A 20,737-nucleotide genomic window follows, 5' to 3' on the forward strand; every position below is an offset into this window, starting at 1 on the left:
GGAGGAAAGAGTCCGTAAAATACGGAGACAGTCTGATCTTTGGGATCGTTTCACACTTAAAAAGATCAAAAGATGCAAAGCGGAACTATAACATACCACAACTTCATATCCAGGATGACCAATGTAAGGTATCAATGTTAGCTAATTGAATATAAACTGTACTTATATCGACACAGCCATCTGCAAACTTTCAATCATTTTATTGAACAAACTGTAACACACAAGCTGCTGTGGCCACAAATTTACCAGGCACTTGACTCAGCACACAGACTAGCTAACCTGCGCTAACTACCCTCTCAATGCTGATGAACACCTCACTGACTAAGCCGGGCCCAGCCTTTTAAAGCCACTTTACTACCTCATTGACAGTAAGTTAAAAGTGAGCATTACTATCTTTATTTACCCACCGAGAACTTTTTAGTATTGTCTTATTCTCCATCTATTTCATATAGTGCATTTCCTTGAGTTTGGGCTTTGGGCAAGAGGTGGGATGCTAACCGTGGACTAGTAGCCAGCCCATCACAGGGCACATATAGACAATCAAGAATCAATGATACCCACATTCACACCTATGAATGGAGGAAATTGGAGTACGCAGGCGAACGCAAATTCAACAAATCAGAACCTGTGAATCGAACGAGGCACCAGATGTACTAACCACTAGTCGACCATGCAGCCTACACCACAAGCTAGAACCACAATAATAAATATATTGTTAAAATCTCACCAGGTCAGTCCAGCGCGGTTAGAAGTGCATTTTGAAAAAAATGAAAGTCAAGATTGTTTCACAGTAGCTGCATGTACTCTTTTAACAGCTTTTGGTATTACATTTCCACATGCTGTTTTATCATAACAATTACCGATATGCGTTAATAGCTCAAACGCAAAACCGCCCAGTGACCACAAAGTGTGAGAAACAACACAAGCGGCAGCGCAGTCATCATGATTTAAAAAAGAAGCAGACATTTATGTGGAGAAAAACAGCACGCACTCGCGCAAAACCCCAAAGTCCTTAAGAGCACTTTGGAGGACAATTAGCAGGCATTCCAAGAGCTGAAGTGATGGATACAGCTGGAGGAGAGGTGAAAGTGGGAGAAATTAGCGTCTGCGGTGGGCTGGCGCGCATTCCTCCGAAGAGGTTTTTGCATCTTTCCCTGGAAAAGAGCGCAAGTCGGAGTTTCCGGGAAGACGCGCATGCAGGCAGCAGGACATGAATGAATGACTCTTTCTGATTGTGCTACTCCAGGAAAAAGAAAAAAGAAGGGGAAAGGAGGAGTATGAGGAGGAGGAGCGGGGGTGAGAATCACACAGATTTAGGACATTCCACTCTTCACCTCATTCATGGAATACTGCAAACAAATTAGTTTAATGTGTTTGACATGTGCGCCATCCCACGACTATTAAACTAGGCTTGAAATTGATTTTGCATTGGAGTGAGCGGATGCACTGACACTAGGCACTCTCCAAGCCAGGCAAAATTGGTTGTAACAGACCACTTTCTAGCCACGCAACATCTCAACCTAAATGTCAAAGTATGGAAATTACAGCTCACTAGTGTCTGCTTGGATCCTACAAGGATTTCAAGTGAGGTCTTCCCTATTGATTGTGCTAATGGGCACCACTGATCTGTGCTCGCGTGCTGCACTTGACGCTGCGTCTTCATGTTCGCGGGATCAAATGTCAGCCGAGCTGAACTCCAGAAAGAGACTTCATACGAGGGGCTATTGCCAAGTCGAAATGAGGGCCACAACGCCGGGGGTTCATCTAAACAGACATAGATAAATAAATATACACACATGCACAACACACTGTAGATACATACTTGATAGTGAATAAATAATAACTAGCCCCTTTTCTTATCAGTGCTGATTAAAATGACCAGGAGGAAAATGTGTAAAAATGCCATCACACACTTGGTTTTACTCTACAAAAAGTCCAATAACTCAGGACTGATGAAAACTACGGGATCATAATGACAAAAAAATAGAAATTTGGTCACAAAGAGGCGATCGACTGTTTAGCACGTCCGCCTCAAAGTTCAGAGGTTGTGGGTTGACTGGACACTCTAAATTGCCCCTAGGTGTGATTGTGAGTGCGGATGTTTGTCTCTGTGTGTCCTGCAATTGGCTGGCAACCAATTCAGGGTGTCCCCCGCCTACTGCCCGAAGACAGCTGGGATAGGCTCCAGCACGCCCGCGACCCTTGTGAGGATAAGCGTTATGGATAATGGATGCATGGATGGATGGATGGTCACAAAGTGCTTAAAGTGGAAATCAACCCAAACATTTTTTTTTCAAGAATATGTTCCCAGCAGTCCCACTAGTTGAAAGACTGGATTCTGGTTAATTTTGCGTTTGTGGAATATGGGTTAAGCAGCATGACCAATCACGGCTCAGTTTCAGAAAACAGGTCAGCCGTGATTGGTCGTTACCTGAGCCCTGAGTAGTTGTGATGTCATTTTCAGTCGACAAAAGTGACAAAATGGCCGCCCCCGGAGATGGCTAAAAACGGGTGGATTAACTCTTATTCCACAAATGCAATATTTATCAGAATACCTTCTTTCAACTAGTGGACTTGCATAGAACATATCTTGAAAAAAAAAGTTTGGGTTGACTTCCACTTTAAGTGTGACTGCACATCTCTCAGTATTAACCCAAAAGAATGGAACCTCTGTGGTAGAACACCCTCACTGACCGCGTTTATTATTTAGGAAATAATGTAAAAGGGACATAATCATATTACACAGTTTATATGACTTCAGACATACTTTACAAGTGAGGTCAATTGAAGACTGTAAATTAGGTGTGAACCAGAGTGTAAACGGTTGTCGATTTTTGCCCTGCAATCGGCTGGCGATTAGTCCAGAGTGTAAAGTCAGCTGAACTAGGCTGCAGCTCACTAACACGGGTGAGCGCTGTAGAAAAAAACAGCTGGATGGCTGTATAAGACATTTTTTGAACTAATGATTGTAAACCTTCTCATTAGCGACCATAGTATGCGATATAGAAAACAGATGGCTGCGGGGAGTTTGGATGGAAACTGGACTTGCTACACTCTCGCTAGATAGTCAAATTATAGTCCCTTTGTCGGGTGTATTAATTGAACAATATGTTTATTAAAATAATGCAGTGATCCTTCGCTGCCTTTCCTCTTTCATGTGCCTCACAAACCATGCCACTTGCTTGCAGCGTCGCTCCCAAATATGCAACTTCCTGGATCTTTTTGGAAAAAGTGACGCTTGCCTCGTTTCATTTTAAGCATGCCTGTGGCTACACGCTAAGCAGAACATCCCCCGCCCGTCTGTCGGTCTATCTGTCGGCAGAGACGGGTGAGATGAGACCTATGGCACTGTGGACTGTTTTGTTTACACGCACATGGACAAGGTGAACCCAGAGCCCTTCCTCGGCGCCAAACCAGAAGAGGATTCACACTGAATGGTCACTTAATGTTCGTTGAATACGCTCAAGCCGCCTGCCGCTGCTTTGCAGCCTGCTGCCAACAAGAGGGAGGGGAGAGGCATACGAGGAGGGTAGAAATCCTCTCAATTTGTCCTTTAAATAGCCAGGGGTGGCCACGCTTATTTGAAAAACTAATATTTACTGCTCCCACCTGCAACCAGCTAAATCGTCGTGTCCGCGCACAAGCACACAGAGGGCGGTCCCGCGGATTTGGACCAGCGAGCGGGCGGGCAGGAAAGAGGCTGCTCACCCACCCGTCAACTCTTTCTGAAGGCGATCGACATCATTAACAGAAATCTCAATACGAGACAAATCACATGACCACTTCCAGTAGCTCTTATACTGGATGACTCGCTCTTGCTGTTTGGCCAGCAATAATAAACGTATGTCCAGCTACTAAATGAAGTCACCTCACGCTGACATTTCTGTAAACTGACTAAAAGTGGGTTTATATTATTTGTATTTTTAATTTTGAATAATAACAATATTTGAATTTGAGTTATTCCATGCAACTCAAATCCATGAAGGTATTGAGTATTTCTGTCTCATAACTAAAAGTGCTAAAGCTTTTCGTGTAATTACTTTACAAAACATTTTAGGCTTATTACTATATTGTATTACACTCAAAATATATATATTTTTAAATTTACAACAGCTAATGGATTTTTGCTATAGCTAATCTATCCACCAATTAAACAATGACATTACTTTCTATTTGATGAGCTGGTGGAGTTTTACAGTGTTTTATTGCTGCCATGCCTGTTTATCACAGATATGTGGGAGTATTTTACGCTTACTACTTTTATTTCGCACCTGTCCTGAAAAAAAATTGCGAAAAGCGCTTAACTGCATTTAGGTGAAATTCTGAAATTATTCCTCACTGTTTGCTACACAAAAGGATGTGATATTGTTATGCATTTGATTGCTTCTTTTTTTACTGACTCATAATACCACCATGGAGTGTAGAGAACACAAAAGAGAAAGCGAAGCAAATGTCACATTGTAATTGGACATGATATAATATTGAATTGTAGTTTCTCCGTTTTATCTTCCTACGTGTGGCTAAATTTATACTGAGGATTACTTCACGTGCAAAAAAAAAAAAAAAAAAAAATCAAATTATAGGCGTTGAAGGGCTGACTATTTACATTTGGAAACATCTTAATAAGATGGTGTATATGTCACCTTGTTTTCTGTGATTGACAGTCAAAATATTAGAAACAGCTCCCGGATGTAATGCAGTGCAGTCAGTGCAACAAACTCCAGGCATATTGTCACATTAATGCCTCTCTGACAGCGTCAGTCAAAACTGTGCATTATTATCTTAACAAAGTCAGACTTTTGTATTGCCTTGTACCTAATGCCGTGGCCCAATACATGTTTTTTTTTAATTTCTTCAATGCTAAGTAAATTGATTAGTACATCAAAATAGTAACATCTGAGTGCAGCATTTGTTGGGTGGAGGACAAAAAGGTCCCCTTTCCATGGCGAAGGATAAAAACGTCGGTCAAATAATTGTGTGTAATGAGGCCTTTGAAAGCGTTGTTTACCTCCTAGTTGTGTGCGGAAGCTGGTCCAGTCGGTGACTGCTCGCAGGCCCAGCGGGAGGCTCACTTTGGATGAATAAAGAGACATCCCAAATAGCCTTTCAGTCCACTGGGCCTGTCAGCAGCATGTCCGTCTCACAAAACACACACAGCCTTCAACTCACGCTGAATTGTTCTTCATGCAAAGAAAATAAACGTTATTTATTTATTTACTCATTCATTCAAGCACCCTTCCTCCTAGGCCAAAGGAACTGTTAAAATGGAAATTGGCCATTAGAAGCTGGCCACATTTGCTGCTTTCGGTCCCACAGACCTAATAACATGTTTCCCACATTGTTTTTATTTCATCGATCACCACGCTGCGCATGTGTGTGTGTCTGTTGCTTTTATTTTATATTTTTTTCTTTACTTGGCGACGTGTCTACTTGTGTGACACCTGTGTGTGACGTGAAAATTATGCTCTTGACGCCGATTGGCTGTCACCGATGAGGGACGGATTGGGACCACATCGGTCGGCCGGCCGGAAATATTGATGAGAACTTAGTGACGGATAAACGATGCCCGCCTCCGCCTGTGTATCCTGGTGAGGGGTCAGAAAGCAACCCCCACAAAATCAATTCTGTAGCACTCCATGGAACATTAGTTAAAAAATCAAATAAAATTGCCCCCAACACCAAATTCACCGTTCTACATCACCATAACAGGATACAAGAAAAGCTCTTAGGACCCATGCACGAAATTGAACAGGAAATCGGTCATTTTAGGTTGAAGCAGCTATTTTGTGCAAATTCCAGGGCCCTTACTTTGACAAAGTCTCACTCAACAAATTTGTCCAAATGAGGCCCAGTTGACCCTTGTGAGGATAAACGGTATAGATAATGGATGGATGGATGGAGGCCCAGTTGGAAGCAGGTGTCCTATACCTATACTTGCAAGATCAATAAATCAACGTGCAATTACACACAAATGGCCACATGCTTAAAAATCAATTAACCAACTAATAGATCACTATGCTCATCCCTAACTCTTACTGTAAGCCAGACAATGGGAAAACAGCTCTTAACCTAATTTATACATTGCATAAATTAAGAAATTAGCAATACCCATACCCCAACTCTGTGCATTTTAAACAAGTCAAATCAAGAAATGGATGACATTTAAATGCATCTCATGTGGGTAAATCAGGGAGTCTTATTAAAGTTGTCTATTCATGATCACATGGCCCACGGATGTGTGTTAATACCAAGTCAGAACAAGGTCTTAGCTGTTCCCTTTCAACATCCGAATCACAATCTCTCGCTCGACTGGATTTGAATGGAGCTCAGGAAATTTGGGTGACTTTGTATGTTTCTAGCCTTTAATATTATACTTACTCAAAATAAAATACTATTTCAACTATTAAGGAGGTACTCAAGGGCTACAAACATCCAATGTAGGTACACAACACACAAATGAAGTGAACACAACAAGGACACACCCTCGTTACGTCAGAACATGCACGAAAATCAGGATAGGCTATCATTTCCGCGTGAGCCGTTTACAAAAATACCACATCATGTCAATATCCACCTGTCCATTCACACACACACAGAACATATACAGGTCCATTTTCACAAATAAAGTTGTCCCTATTTCCATGGATTCCACACAAGTTTAACAGAACATGAACACCTCCCCATTCGCAAAAATGTCAACATCTGGTTGCCCGTTGCAACGCATACATAATGTAGAAATCTAGCCCTTTGTATTCATGTACACAATTACACATTAATATGATGGTGTCTACTCACAAACAAACAATGTTATTTCAAATTAACGCCTAATAGGGATGTCGCGAATTCCAAATGTCACGATACGACAATATCACGATATGAAACTTGCGATATAATAATTGTCACAATGTTGTTGGGAGTTTGGCGATATATAAAAAGCTAACGATACTGTATAAAAGCTTGCGATATTGTTTTGAAAAAAGAGCTCAAATTAAAAAAAAAAAACATCACAATATTCTGGTTTTGTACATAATACCAGCGTTCACAAATTGGCGATTAGCGTGGGTCTTAAAATTTCGTAGGTGGCATCAAATTAAACTGCACTAATAAACAAACCACCAAAGGATGCTGAAACTGAACAAATGGAAAACAACTTGGGCTTTTAAACAAATTTGCTGCTATTAATATTGTGACATGACGATGACGATATATCGTGGCAAATTTAATATCGTGATATCACGATATTGATGATATTGCGACATCCCTAACGGAAGGAAAACAGAATGAAGTTACTGTATCACAGTTCCCTTTATAGATCCATCCTTGAAATCCCACCACCTGCAGCTTTAGCACACATAAAAGGCTTGCACCTTCTCTACACACAAAGACTGCAGCAGTGAGGAAGCGGTCTCTCCATGCCACTGCAAAGCATCTCATCTCAGCAGGAAGCGCCCGAGCGCCTGTGTTTCCCTTATCAACCCTTTGCGGGCGAGAGCTCATCAGGGTGCAGCAGTGAGCTGAGCAGCCGCCTTCTCCTTCTCTCGGCCGTGACGGGTGAAGAGAGGAAGACGTAGCGCAAGCCGGTGGATGCACGCAACTCTAATAGGGGCACACATACACACGCCCTCGTCTCGAGGGCATAAGTCGAGAGGGTTGGAAGTCATTCGTACTTCAACAAATCTACTATAACTGGCGAAAGTTGAAAGCCATCCATCCACACGTTTTGTGTAAACATTTCACCAAAATGGCTTGCAGGAGTGGAGGTGGAACCAAGTTAATCGCATTCAACGAACTGCAGGACATCACGTTTGTCTGCCCATTCACAACCACACGACATAAAGGTCCATCTGTCTCATCACATTCACAGACAGACACACCATAAACTTCGGACTGTCGAGTATGAAAGTCGGTCCGAGCAGGGAACATTGCTCCCAATGATGTTCCTCGCCGTACGAGCTCACACAAAAAATGTCAACAAGTGGAACACGCTACGCTGCAATTACTCATGTCGAGTTGACACTGCCAGTATCAGTGTTTTGATTGCATAAACCCAAATAACACTGAATTACATACAAAGCAACTTTCCACAACGCCGCGGATAAGACTTTCACTTCTCTGATGTCATCGCTACAAATAAGGTCCCTGAGCCCACACAAAACCACTTGTCTGAATTTCATTAAAGAAGGCATTTGAAAGCTCCACTTACTATTTAAATAAAAACAGCACATTCCACTACAGACGCTACGCCACCCTGATTCAGCCTCTGTCGACTGTTCCTTCTTGCAGCCTGCCTCAAATACATGTGAATGTCTATTGGGGTCATTCTTCACAGACACTCATCACGTAGGTTGACACTAAATGTGAAGCTATGTTAGGGTATCTACAGAGCTATTTATTTCCAATCTACACATGGCTGCATTGTTCTGTATTAAAACTACTCATGACTGTTTTATGACCGGCTGTACTCCAGCTCTCACTTAAAGTCAGCTGGCATAGGCCCCTGCTCAGGTGAGCTTAGTTCTAGAGAAATTGGTTGCATGAATGGACTCGTTCCTATTTAAAGTGGAAATCAACCCAAACATATTTTTTCAAGAATATGTTCTATGCAGGCCTGCTAGTTGAAACACAGCGTTTTGATTAATATTGCTTTTGTGGAATATGGGTTAAGCAGCAAAATCCACCCCTTTTCAGCCATCTCATTTTGTCACTTCTGTTGACTGAAAACGACATCATAAACGCTCAGGGCTCAGGTAACGACCAATCACGGCTGAGCTTCAGAAAGCAGGTCAGCTGTCATTGGTCGTTACCTGAACCCTGAGCAACTGTGATGTCATTTTCAGTCGAGAGAAATGACAAAATGGCCGCCCCCAGACATGGCTAAAAACGTGTGGATTTTGCTGCTTAACTCATATTCCACAAAGGCAATATTAATCAGAATGGCGTGTTTCAACTAGTGGGCCTGCACAAAACATATTCTGGAAGAAAATATGTTTCGGTTGACTTCCCCGTTAAATAAATTGATTATTAATTGATAATGGATATTGCAATATTTATTTCAGTGAAAATAGTCCTATGGGTAAAAAGCACCTTTTGGCCACCAAGTTGTATTATGCACATGTGCGACTTCTTCTTTTGACAGCATTTAGATTTGTTTATGGGTTTGATACCACACACGTCATGTTGATGCAAAATCTGTCTCCTCCCCCTCTTCCTGCAGTCACTAAAGTCGACAAGCATGTGTCACGACCGCAGCATGACTGCCTCTTTAGTTTGCTCCACTTTGCCACAAATTTGGCCACCGTTAAAACTCCGGGGCGGTTTTATCTGGTAGTGTTCTGTACCGTAAGCGAGACTGACCTGGCGCGTGCAAAAGTGTGCTATTCCACTTTTTGAAGCCGAATTATGATGCACAAGCAGGTGGCTGTCACATGCAATTGCAAACACTGAGGGAAATCAATAAGGTTAACAACAAGAACACACACTAAAAAGAAGGGCTTCACTTTTTTTCTCAGCATGTGTGATTGATCAATTAAGAATGCCTGTGGTGTCAGAGGGCAACACAAAACATTTGCATCTCTTTTCAGCCAAAATGAGTGACAGTCAAAATGTTCGCACGCAGCACCATCGAGACATAACGCGGCACCCTGAGTTCACTCCTGGCGTTACTAACGGTGTTCACGTGGCAGTTGAGTGGGAAAACGGAACAAAAAGCTCCGTGGGTATTCACCATGAAACGCCTGCAGCAACGTGACGGCAAGTCCAGAAGGCAGCAGACTCACTAAACGCGGCACATACGGCAATAAAAATGTTATCATTCGCCACCATTTTGACACAGTTCAGACATTCATCCATCATTGATAAAAAGATTGTGACTCAAGCAGCCCCTCAAATATATAGCAGGTTGCATTGCATTACTTCGAAAACAAAACCTTTCCTAAGTTACAAAAGCAGTAGCACGTTACTAATGAAGGTCTTATCTAATATTGCACTATAACGGATTATTCGTCAGAAAAATCAACCCAAACACATTTTTTTCCAAAAATATGTTCGCAGCAGGCCCACTGAAACACGGCATTCTGATGAATATTGCGTTTGTGGGATATGAGTTAAGCAGCAAAATGCAACCGTTTTCAGCCATACCTGGGGGCGGCCATTTTGTCACTACTGTCGCCTGAAAATGACATCACAACTACTCAGGGCTCCGGTAACGACCAATCACGGCTGACCTGTTTTCTGAATCTGAGCCGTGATTGGTCATTACCTGAGCAACTGTGATGTCATTTTCAGTCGACAGAAGTGACAAAATGGCCGCCCCGGGAGATGGCTAAAAACAGGTGGATTAACTATTATTCCACAAACGCAATATTTATCAGAATGCCTTGTTTCAACTAGTGGGCTTGCACAGAACATATTCTTAAAAAATATGTTTGGGTTGGAGAAAAATTTATTTTGGCCTTTTCGGTTCTTTTGTAATCAACCCATGGGCTAATATTTTTTGCTTTTGTGACACTATAAACTATAAAAGCAAGACTGAGATCTGACTTTTGTGTGAGGTATGAAACCGCACAACGGTGACTCACTACATGGCCTGACTTGAATGTCAGTGGCTTCCTTGCATGGCATTCGCCATTCACTCCATGATCTTTTCTCACGATCGCTAAGCACACTTTGTATTATCTACCGCGGCACATGCGATTTACATTGTACACAAAAATACTCGGTTCGAACGTGAGGTGCCTAAAATTGTATGAGGAGGAAGACTGAGTACCCGCAGAGCATGGGAAGAATTCATAGAAATCATCAATTACAGCATCAAACTGCCCATCAAATTTGTCCATCCATCCATTTTCTATACCGCTTGTCCTTGTTAGGGTCATGGGGAGCTGGAGCCTATTCCAGCCGACTTTGGGTACACAATCGCAGTCTATTTATTTGTAAAAACATTTTTTAAAAACATCAATTTTTCACAGTGCATGTCCTCATTAGGGTTGCGGACGAGCTGGAGCCTAACCGAAGTGACTTTGGGCAAAAGGTAGACAGCACCCTGGACTGCTCGCCAACCAAACGCTGAATATTCCGTTTGTCAATCCATATTTTATAGCGCTCATCTTCTTCAGGGTCTCTGGGAGTTGGGGCCTATTGCTGAGTTTTGGTGAGAGGCAGGATACACTTTGGAGTAGTCGCCAGTCAATCACAGAGCACATAGACCAAAAAAAACAAACAAGAAAAAACACATTGTGGTTCACATTCACATAACATAGTGGGAACGAACCCATTCGGCCTGTACAGAAGTCAACCAAATGAACCACAACACAGAGTGTAAAAACCAAAAAAAACAATAACATATTTGCAGTCATTTCTTGACACAAATTTGGAGCAAAATGTTTTGCTCAGCAGTGGTTAGCACACATGCTTCGATTCCTCCCGCATTGCAAAAAAACATGCATGTTAGTTTCATCAATTGTGAATGTGAGTTTGAATGATCGTTTGAATGAAGGCGAATGTCTCTATGTAACCTGTGATTGGCTGTCAACCAGTCCAGGGTGCATCCCGTCTCTCACCCAAAGTCAGCTGGAATAGGCTCCAGCTCAACCACCACCCTGGTGAGGACAAGCGATACAGGACGGATGTTTTTCTCTGGACGGCAAAAACATGCGACTCACTCCTAGCCTGTAACATCACTCCACAAACTCCCATGAGTGTCCGTCACAAAGCAGAGAATAAGCACTGCAGCCGAGAGGCGAGGCGGCCGAGTTTGCACGCAAAACGACCTGACATGCAATCACGCACGCTAACATCTTGACACGGTGTGCTTACCCCCACATATGCATGCAAAGTCCCCCCCCCTCGCTCTGCGGGACGCTCAACAGGTGGACAGAGGCCGGCGCTGCCCGCTTGCCCCTCACGGCCCCTCGCTGCTTTATGTCTACGCGTGCAGCTTGTTCATCAGGTCTCATCCTTTAATCTGCCCACCATAAGCTATTATAGCGGAGGTGGAGGGCCGAGGGCTGGGCCTGCCCAAGTGCCGGCCTGTCATAGGCGCAGGTCCTGGCAGAGTTAACCTGGATCAATACCGCACACACGCATACTCAACATGACGTAAACCCTCAAACTTCCTCTTCCTCTCTGGCGGTGTACTTTGTGTGTGCGCGTGTAGCGATATCTGTGAAAAACTAATTAGTAGTGTCAGGGCCAGAAGTATTTTGCCTGTGCACCACCAGAATGGGTTTGAAGTCGAATGAAGCCCACGTGATTGAAGTGTAGACTTTCAGCTTTAGTTTAGAGGGTTCATTTACTATTTGGAAATGACAGCTATATTATGCTGAATAGACATTCATATTCAAGGGTTCAATATTATTCATTTATTTGATATACTTGTCAAACTATCATTTCTGTGTGCAGTTTAGAATATTTGTGTCATTAAAAAAAAAAAAAAAAATGTAAAACTTGCACATTGATTACACAGAATTTTTCCGGGACTACACTTTCAAAACTTACAACTTGAAAAAGAGAAGAACAAGTAAAACCTGCTCGTTTGTCGCATTGGTAGATGTTTAAGTAGTGTATTTGCCTAAAATAATACATAAAATCAGAAATAATGGTGCAGTTTTGATTCATACTGAGGTAATAATTTAACAATGTGTTTATAATTGTGGTTGCAGTTTCCAATGTTGAACTGCATAAAAGTAAGAGGTGTTTCTTCAGCTCTTGTATAGCGCTCAATACATTTCCATGTGTACCTAATCAAGTGCCTTGTGAATACAGATTACATACTGTGCATGGTAACGAACTACCGGTAAGTGTCAAGTTGCAGTCCTGAATGTGTGTGTTTTCATCTGATTTCTGTGGCATGTCAAAGATTACATATTTTGGATTTACCCTGAGCCCTGTCTGGCAGGCTGGCAGCATAGAGGCTGTATTTTTGATGGATCTTTCCATAAGAGCAACAAAAGGTTAAAGCAACAAAAAACCCAAATACCAATTTTATACTTAGCACTTTTCCTCATTAGGGTCACGAATGAGCCTATCGAGCTGACTTTGAGCAAGAGACGGGTACACCTTGGTCTAGTCGACAGCCAATCACAGCACATATGTTGTAGACACACTCACATTGACACCTATGTGCAATTTGGAGTCTTCCTTGAGTCTTTTTCTTTTTACACTTCAATATGCATGACAGTTACTGAATTTTAATCAATTAAAATATTACCTGTACAGTAGGTTTTATAATGGCGACGGTTTGACCCCGTCTAATCCTACTGACAACAGTCAACTAGTAATTAAATAATGTTACCAAATAGTGATGTGCCTGCAGGGTGTGACTTATTCCAAAACACATTGTACGGTTTTCATCACATGAACAGATTGTTCCAAGTCTACTTTAACACAACATTGTTTTTTCAAATGATGGATGACGCTAAAGGCCGGCGCGTTCTAATTCACGGCCACCTTGACACTGATTGATGGTCGTGAATCAGCAATAAAATGTACCAGCTTGTTGCATTTACGGATCAATAAACAACGTGTTGTTTGTTCGGAGTGAGAGTGTTCCAACATCTTTTGTCATCGCGTGCGTGGGCGGGGGGCGGTGGGGTTGGGGGGTGTTAGCGTTCAACGAATTACATACGAGAGGACTCGCGGGAAAACAAACTGGATTTGACGAGTGTCGGGGAATAACGTGTAAACCTGAAACATTCAACTAAAAAATGCAGCGCTTAATTCCATCCTGATGGAAAAGTACATTTTCGTGCTTCAACCAGAATGTGATTGACTCACACTGGACTACCGGTAAATATATCTTTGAATTTGACTTTTCACCTATGGCGTGCATTAATTCACACTTTTGGTCACTCTGCTGGGAACGCCAGAATTCTGTCAAGCAGTCAAGGCGTTGTCGATTGTTCATTTAATCAGGATTTGCACACACATTTTCATCGGATCGTTGAATTCCAATGGCTTTTCCGTTTTTGGTGAGAGACTGACCAGGAATGTGAGGCCACTGAGGAATGTGGATGACAGGGACGGCTCAATAATTGATTGCTCCAAAGTGATGACAGGGATTACAGGCGGATTTAAGGAGCATTTTCAGCAGACTGCCCAATCTCGTTCAACTTCACAGTGGGCCACATGCAATGACTGCTTTTCATTTCATAATCTGAGTTGAAGGGAATATAGCGTGGAGCTAAAGGACATTTGAAAAGGTTTTTCAGACTATGCTGGCAATAACGTAATCTGAGCAAACAGGAAGAAAGTCGTTTAACAGCCACATGCAGATTCCGCACAGGAAGAGGGGAGCCGTCAATTAAAGCTCGAACCTCAGAAATGTGAGCCAGACATGCTAACAGCTAGTCTTGTAGTCTACCATGCTGCCCAACTGAAAAATAAAATGTAATGAAGTTATTAAATGCTAACGCCGCTATAACCAATCAAGGTGTTGTTCCCAATCACTCTGACTGGCGATCAGAGCAGGTTGTAGTCAGCCTTTCGCTCAGTCAGCTGGAAGAGGATCCAACCCCTGCTGTGACTCTGCACAGGATAAATCAGTGACGCCCTTTTTTTTTTTTTTTTTTTTTTTTTTTAACACAAAGTACTACCTAAAAAAAATATTTCTCAGAGTACCACCATAATGCTCAGCATTATGAGAATTATGACACCCGTTTGTGATTTGGGCTATATAAATAAACTTGATTTGACAAACACAGCAGCATAGTAGGCCTAAGTGCTCATCAGAAAACAGACAAATGTTTTATCCCTAAAATAAACATTTAATATTATTGTAAGCCACTGTAACATTATGCAGTTTATATATTGACACTGGTCTTAGGTACCCATCCATCCATTTTCTGAAGTGCAAATCTTCATAAGGCGGAGCCTATCCAGTAAAAGAAAATACAAAGGCACTGGGCACTTAGGCAGTGATTATTATGCATACCACTAGAGGGAGCGTGTGTACCACTTGTTTTACTCATACAGCCCTTTGAGAGTCACTGGCATAAGTGATATAGAAAATGGATGGGTACTACTATAAAATACAATAAAAAATATATACAACTATGGATATGGTGTGTAGAGGGGCAGACAGCCTGTGAGTCAAAGATGAGGGCAAATTTTTGATATAGCGCTAAACATTAATATGCGTCATGCATTAGCTACTCCTATTCTTGTTTTCCCATTTTTTTTTATCCTTTTGTCACTTTAAGCTAAAATATGCTTTTACTCCCCACATAACACAGGGCTTATAAATATTAAAAATGTGTTCACATTTTGTGAGTATTAGAGATTAATTTATGACATTGTCAATTACTTGCATTGTGTGCATCCTTATGTATATGGTACGGTCATACAAAACTAGCATACTGTATAGTAGAGCTCAAAACAAGAAAGCCCCATTGGGTTTACTGTCTTAAAGTCATGACAAGATTGGCGAAGAATTGGGATCCATATCCACACAGCAATCACCTGTGTAACTCGTGAAACTACAAATAAATTCAAAGTTAAAATCACATTAGAAGTATGTAAACTATAGGAACTACATGTAAATAGTTGAGGTAGCAGGTGTGAACATTTAAGACAAAAAAATGTAATATTTATGCCACCAATTGAAAAATCCTGATTAAAAAACCTTCAATAAATGAAGGACATCATCATGCTCCTCCCCAAAATGCTAGGCCATGTTGTGTCACGTGACTCAAAAGTGGCTCAAGTGGCATTATCTCTGCCAGACTTTAATCCGCTGGCTAAAATGGCTCCAAATCCTTCTCTTTAAAATGAGGCGGGGGGCTTAAGAAGGAAGCGACCTGGACATTGCTTGGGAGTGTGTAGAAATGTGTGTCGGTGTCAAGTGGGCAGCGACAAATGTGAATCATGTGATGGTCCTTGAGTGTTGAGGCACAATATTAGGTGCACCTATAGAATGAGAGCCAATAGAAGAGTTCTTTCTTTTTTTCTTCCATATTTTACACTCTCCTGTAGCTTGTGTGAATACTTGCGTCAGTATAAAGTGAGCATTGTCATCTTTGTGAAGATAGTTTTCATACAGCTTTTGTTTTTGAAGTCAATAGATTGTGCAGGTGTGCCTAATGTTTTTGCAGGTGTACCTATGCTGTTCTATGCAGGTACTGTACAGTGAAGGAGTTGCTTGGTATAAACGCAGAGGTGTTTCAGCACTTATTATTTGCGCGCACCTGCATACTTGCGTCACAAACTTGAATCACAGTAACACAACTAATTGTTCTATTTGTAGCCCTGCCTATAGGCTTTAAAAACTCGAACTGCCCACAACAAACAAATCTGCAAGAATTTACAGGCCGGATTGCTTTCATAATCATTCTCAGGTCTTTTTTTTTTTTTTTTAAACAAGTAGACTCAGTCAAAGTCTGACCTCAATCTTGACGACAGCAACAACTGAGTTTGTGTGACGCAGAAAATGCTTTGTGGCGTGGCAATTCTACATAAAATTTTGCAGTTCAATAACATAGTCAATGACCGAAAATTTTGAACAGATGTAATAAAAACTAAGTTTAATGTTAAACCTAGATTTAAATTTAATGTTAGTTACAGTTTTCATTTTTATTGACGGTGAAGATCGACATTCCCAAGCAGTAAAAAGGCATTTTGTGTGTGAGAACATGCTCAAGAGAGTCAAGCGTGCCTTTGTCAAAATGAAGTTTAAAAAAATCAAAGAATAAATCTACAGGAAAGCAGATTTGCACATGGCATAAAAAAAAATCAGTCAGCAAAAAAAGGAAATTGTGTGTCTTGTCACACGCGATGCGCCTATTAAACGTTTGTGAAATTGGTTATAAAATCTATATCTTTTTGAAAAAAGAAGAATAACCACGGTAAAGAGAAACAACAAAAAACATATTTGAAAATGTAGTTGTACCCCTCCCATACGCATTAAACAATGTAGTCGTATTTGAAGAGACACACAAAATTGTACGCAGAACAGGAATAGATGTGAATTTGCATCTAAAAAATTTATATGAAATGTAGTTTCCCCAGACTTTTGGGGACTTTCAATTTCAGTTGTCAGGTTTTATAATAAATCACCCAAAAATGTGCGTAGCCCACGTAGAGTTGCAATTCAAAACAGAAATAGCACATCAGACAGAAAGAGAGCTGAATGGAGTTTTCCTGCTATGTAGACTACCTAAGTGGTTAGTACCCCACCATTTATTTGGTATACAAAAATGCCACTAAATATGTGTTTAGTCTGTTGGCAATTGTGTTTGCAATGACATTCTGTGCACCAGGTATTCCCCATGACGTAATTGGTGACTTTCGAGTGTGAGAGTTAGGGGGGAAAACAAAGAGACATCTTAGGAAATCCCTCACTTGACTCACGCATCGGCGGCTATTAGAGAACAAGCAAGCGTGCGTTTAAACTTGAGGTTTTCTTGTCATGCCTTGCCTTTGCTACCGTATCTCTGACAACACACACACGCACACACACATACGGGATGTGTACTAGTGTTGAGGAACGCCAATAAGGAGTATGCTGCTAAGAATACACCGCCTGTCTCTGTTCCACTATGCGATAGGGGAGGCTCACATTCAGCTTACAGTACATAGCATACAGTCGTACACTATTTACGCCCACTCAAGCACAGCTGGCCTCATTCAGCGCTACCACGCTGTGCCAGGAAGCGGTGACATTGTTGGAAGGCAGCTGGAGGGGGGCGGGGCGCAGCGGCGTTGCGCACGGCATTATCCACCTTATTTCTTAGGGCTCTGATGAAGAAATAATTATGGCCGCGACTTCCTGCAGGACACCAGAAGTAGCAGTGAATGGCTTTCGTTTCCCTGAGCGGTTTATTCGAACGTTTTTTTGTTTCCTTTTCTAAATGACCAATAAGCCAGTGTAGCATTTAAAAAGCGCTTGTACAGCTTGGAAATGTGTTAGCAGTTGTAATAACAACCAGAAGAAGTTGAACCTGTGGAGTTGCTATAAGATGAAAGGTTTGACTGGGTCCTACGTCTGCTTTAAGGTAAATAAGACTACGGCCAGAGCTGGGCATTTTAGTAAGAATTTGCGCTTCGTTTATCGCCTGCAGCCGGGGTACCCTTCCGCTGTCCGTCTATCCGCCATTTTGTTCGGCCGGAACAAATAGTAATTGCAAATAGGCAGTTCCGCCTATCATTTTAAACGGGCTTCCATTTGCTTTTCCGTCTACAAACTTCCACCCGCTCCTTTTAGGACCTTTGAGGACCTCGGCCACGGGCAACGGGAAACAGAAGCCTGCCGGCGTTGCCGCGGCCATTGAAGCCTCACCGCGTAAATAGACGATAGAAGATTACATAGACAGAAAAAATGGGCTTCCGACTATGCTTAGTCCGACTATTTTTTTTTTAATTTCCCGTCTATCATCATCATGTATCGCGTACAAAATGGGCGTCCGTCATATGCGGATAGACGGACCGGTCCGTCACATAGGCGGAATGCTTCGTCCAACCTCTTTTAACAAAACGCGACCAACTCTATTTCAGTTTAGGTATTGATACGCCTCAGAGCTTTTGAGATTGTTCATTGCCCTACTCTCTGAAGTCACAGAGTTCAGAAAGTAGCTAAACATGCGACGGTATGCTATCGTTTGCCACTATTTGATGTCATCCTCCTACCCCGCTACATTGGAAGGAAGCGGGATTGAAATGTTTTCTCTTAGAAATTGTGACAACTAGGATTCTCACATTATGGAAAGTGGATTCGTGCAACCAGTCACAATGTAAACAAAACGCCGGTTCCGCTTAATAACGGAAGTGGCGACCATAATTCACGTGAAGGCTCGTGGGGGCGAAGGAATAAGGTAGATATGCTGACACAAAACATGCACATATGAGGAAGAAGAGGAGGAGGAGGAGGAGGAGGCGAATGCTGCAGTGAAAAGAGGGTGTGACGTTCCCTGGAGAAGGCAGAGAGGTGAACGGTAGCTTCGCCATCAATGAAAATACCCCCCGGTTGAAATTGTGGGACTGCAAGAACATATGCATGACTGCTTCGCCATCAAATATTTATTGACTGGCTGGACGTGCATGTTTTGGTGCAAGCGCTTCACTTACATTTGGGGGGAAAGTGAGCGTCTCTCAGGAAATATAGGGAACTCCATGCGATACGCCATACACACGCCTTGTGAATCAAGTGACCCGTTACCTAGCAACATCCAGTGTGCCGTGACACTGTGCTACGCATCGTAGGGTAAAAAAAATAAATAAATAAAATACAAATACAGGAGCGGGATAGTGATCCACATCAAGCACCCACAAACGGGAATCCCTCAGCGCGGGCGATTTAGAGGAATGAAAAATAAAATGTATTCTGCACCCTCAGGGCTATCTCAGTAAAGTACCCACAACATGACAGGTTTGCATAAATGTTTGCGTTGATGTTCACCACCTACAGAGTCAAAGTCAACCGTATACTTTTATTTGATGTCATTCTGGCCACAGAAACATTTGCTTTTTAACATACAATACAGTACATACATGTTAGGATGGGCATTATGTTGATTGATTGTTGAGAATTCTGACCAGTGTGTGGAACGTATTTTTGATTAAGACCACATGGTAATGAGTTGTTAGTGGTCTGACGGTTCTGAGGTTCTCGGTTCAAATCTTTTAATGCATTTTTTTTCTCCTGGGTACTGTGGCTTCTTCCCACATTCCAAAAACATGCATGTTAGGTTCATCGAACACTCCGAGTTATCCCGAGGTATAAAAGCGAGTGTGCGTGGTTGTTTGTCTGTGCCCTGCAATTGGCTGGCGACCAGATTAATTGCGCCTTGAAGCAAGTGAGGTCAAAAGTAGTGTGTCGCTGCATCCCGACAAGGTTGACCGTCTTTACTTGATTGGTGTGAAAAGAAGAGGAACATGACGTCAGCTAAGAGGAGTAGGGGTTGAACGACTACTATTTGATTAAAGTCTAGTAGATGTCAATTCATCAATGATGCAGTCAATGTAGACTAATCTTTAAAGACGCAAGTGCTAACACAATTGATGAAAGTACTGATGTTTGGTGTGTAAAAAATGCACTATTAAAAGGTAATTTTGTTTAAAAAAAAAAAAAAAAAAAAAACAGGGCACAATTACTATTGCTTCTACTTTCTGGCACAAGCCTCCACAATCCTAAATAATCAATCACACACAGCACATTGAAAGAACGGGCCTCTTATATGAGGTCATTACTGCTAAAGATCGAATGACACTTCAGCAGGAAGTGATGGAAGAGACAGCAGCCAAGGCTGAGTCTTGAATAACCTGTTCACTTTGGTGTATGGATACATGGATATTTGATATTTGTATGGCTAAACACGCAGTCACAAAAGGAATTAAGAGCTACCGGTAATTTCACCATTGACAGAAACAAGTTACCGTGCAAAACTACACTACTTGCAGTTTCTGGAGGCGTGGATGACTACTACTGAAGTACAATCTAGTTTGTGTGGAAGGCAATATTCTGTACAGTCAGGTATGATCTAGTCAAATGTAAATAAGTCTAAATGTAAGAAATAAGCATGCAAGGCCGCAATATATTTTTTAGTTTTTTCTGCTTTCATCACATTCGTATCCGCGGATACAAATGGAATGTACAGTAGAGTATATCTTTCGCTGTCATACACAGATACATAATAGCAGCTGCTGAATATGACATATTATAGTTGAGCAGCAGAAAAAAAACATCATATTCTAAAGCTAATGAGGGATCTATCTACCAATCTATATCGAATTAGAGGCTGGTTTATCC

The 20,737-nt window shown here is 41.8% G+C and overlaps 1 protein-coding gene across 4 annotated transcripts in view; it reads right to left on the minus strand.

Annotated features, from left to right (window-relative positions):
- The window catches only part of igf2bp2a (insulin-like growth factor 2 mRNA binding protein 2a), a 58,789-nt gene that overhangs the window by 23,907 nt on the left and 14,145 nt on the right, over positions 1–20,737 (minus strand). Inside the window, exon 1 of one of the 4 annotated variants that reach the window (XM_086051098.1) lies at positions 11,815–11,903. The exons of 2 other annotated variants lie outside the window; for them this stretch is intronic. In XM_086051098.1, coding sequence (XP_085907224.1) covers positions 11,815–11,828 — 14 coding nt within the window. In that variant the 5' untranslated portion in view covers positions 11,829–11,903. Of the gene's footprint in view, positions 1–561; positions 618–11,814; positions 11,904–20,737 lie in introns of those variants that run through there. One more of the 4 variants, XM_086051099.1, reaches the window with a different exon arrangement.

Source organism: Filicampus tigris, chromosome 14 (assembly GCF_054856515.1).
Source record: "Filicampus tigris isolate MCC_2025a chromosome 14, RoL_Ftig_1.0, whole genome shotgun sequence".
In the NCBI taxonomy this organism is placed as follows: Eukaryota; Metazoa; Chordata; class Actinopteri; order Syngnathiformes; family Syngnathidae; genus Filicampus; species Filicampus tigris.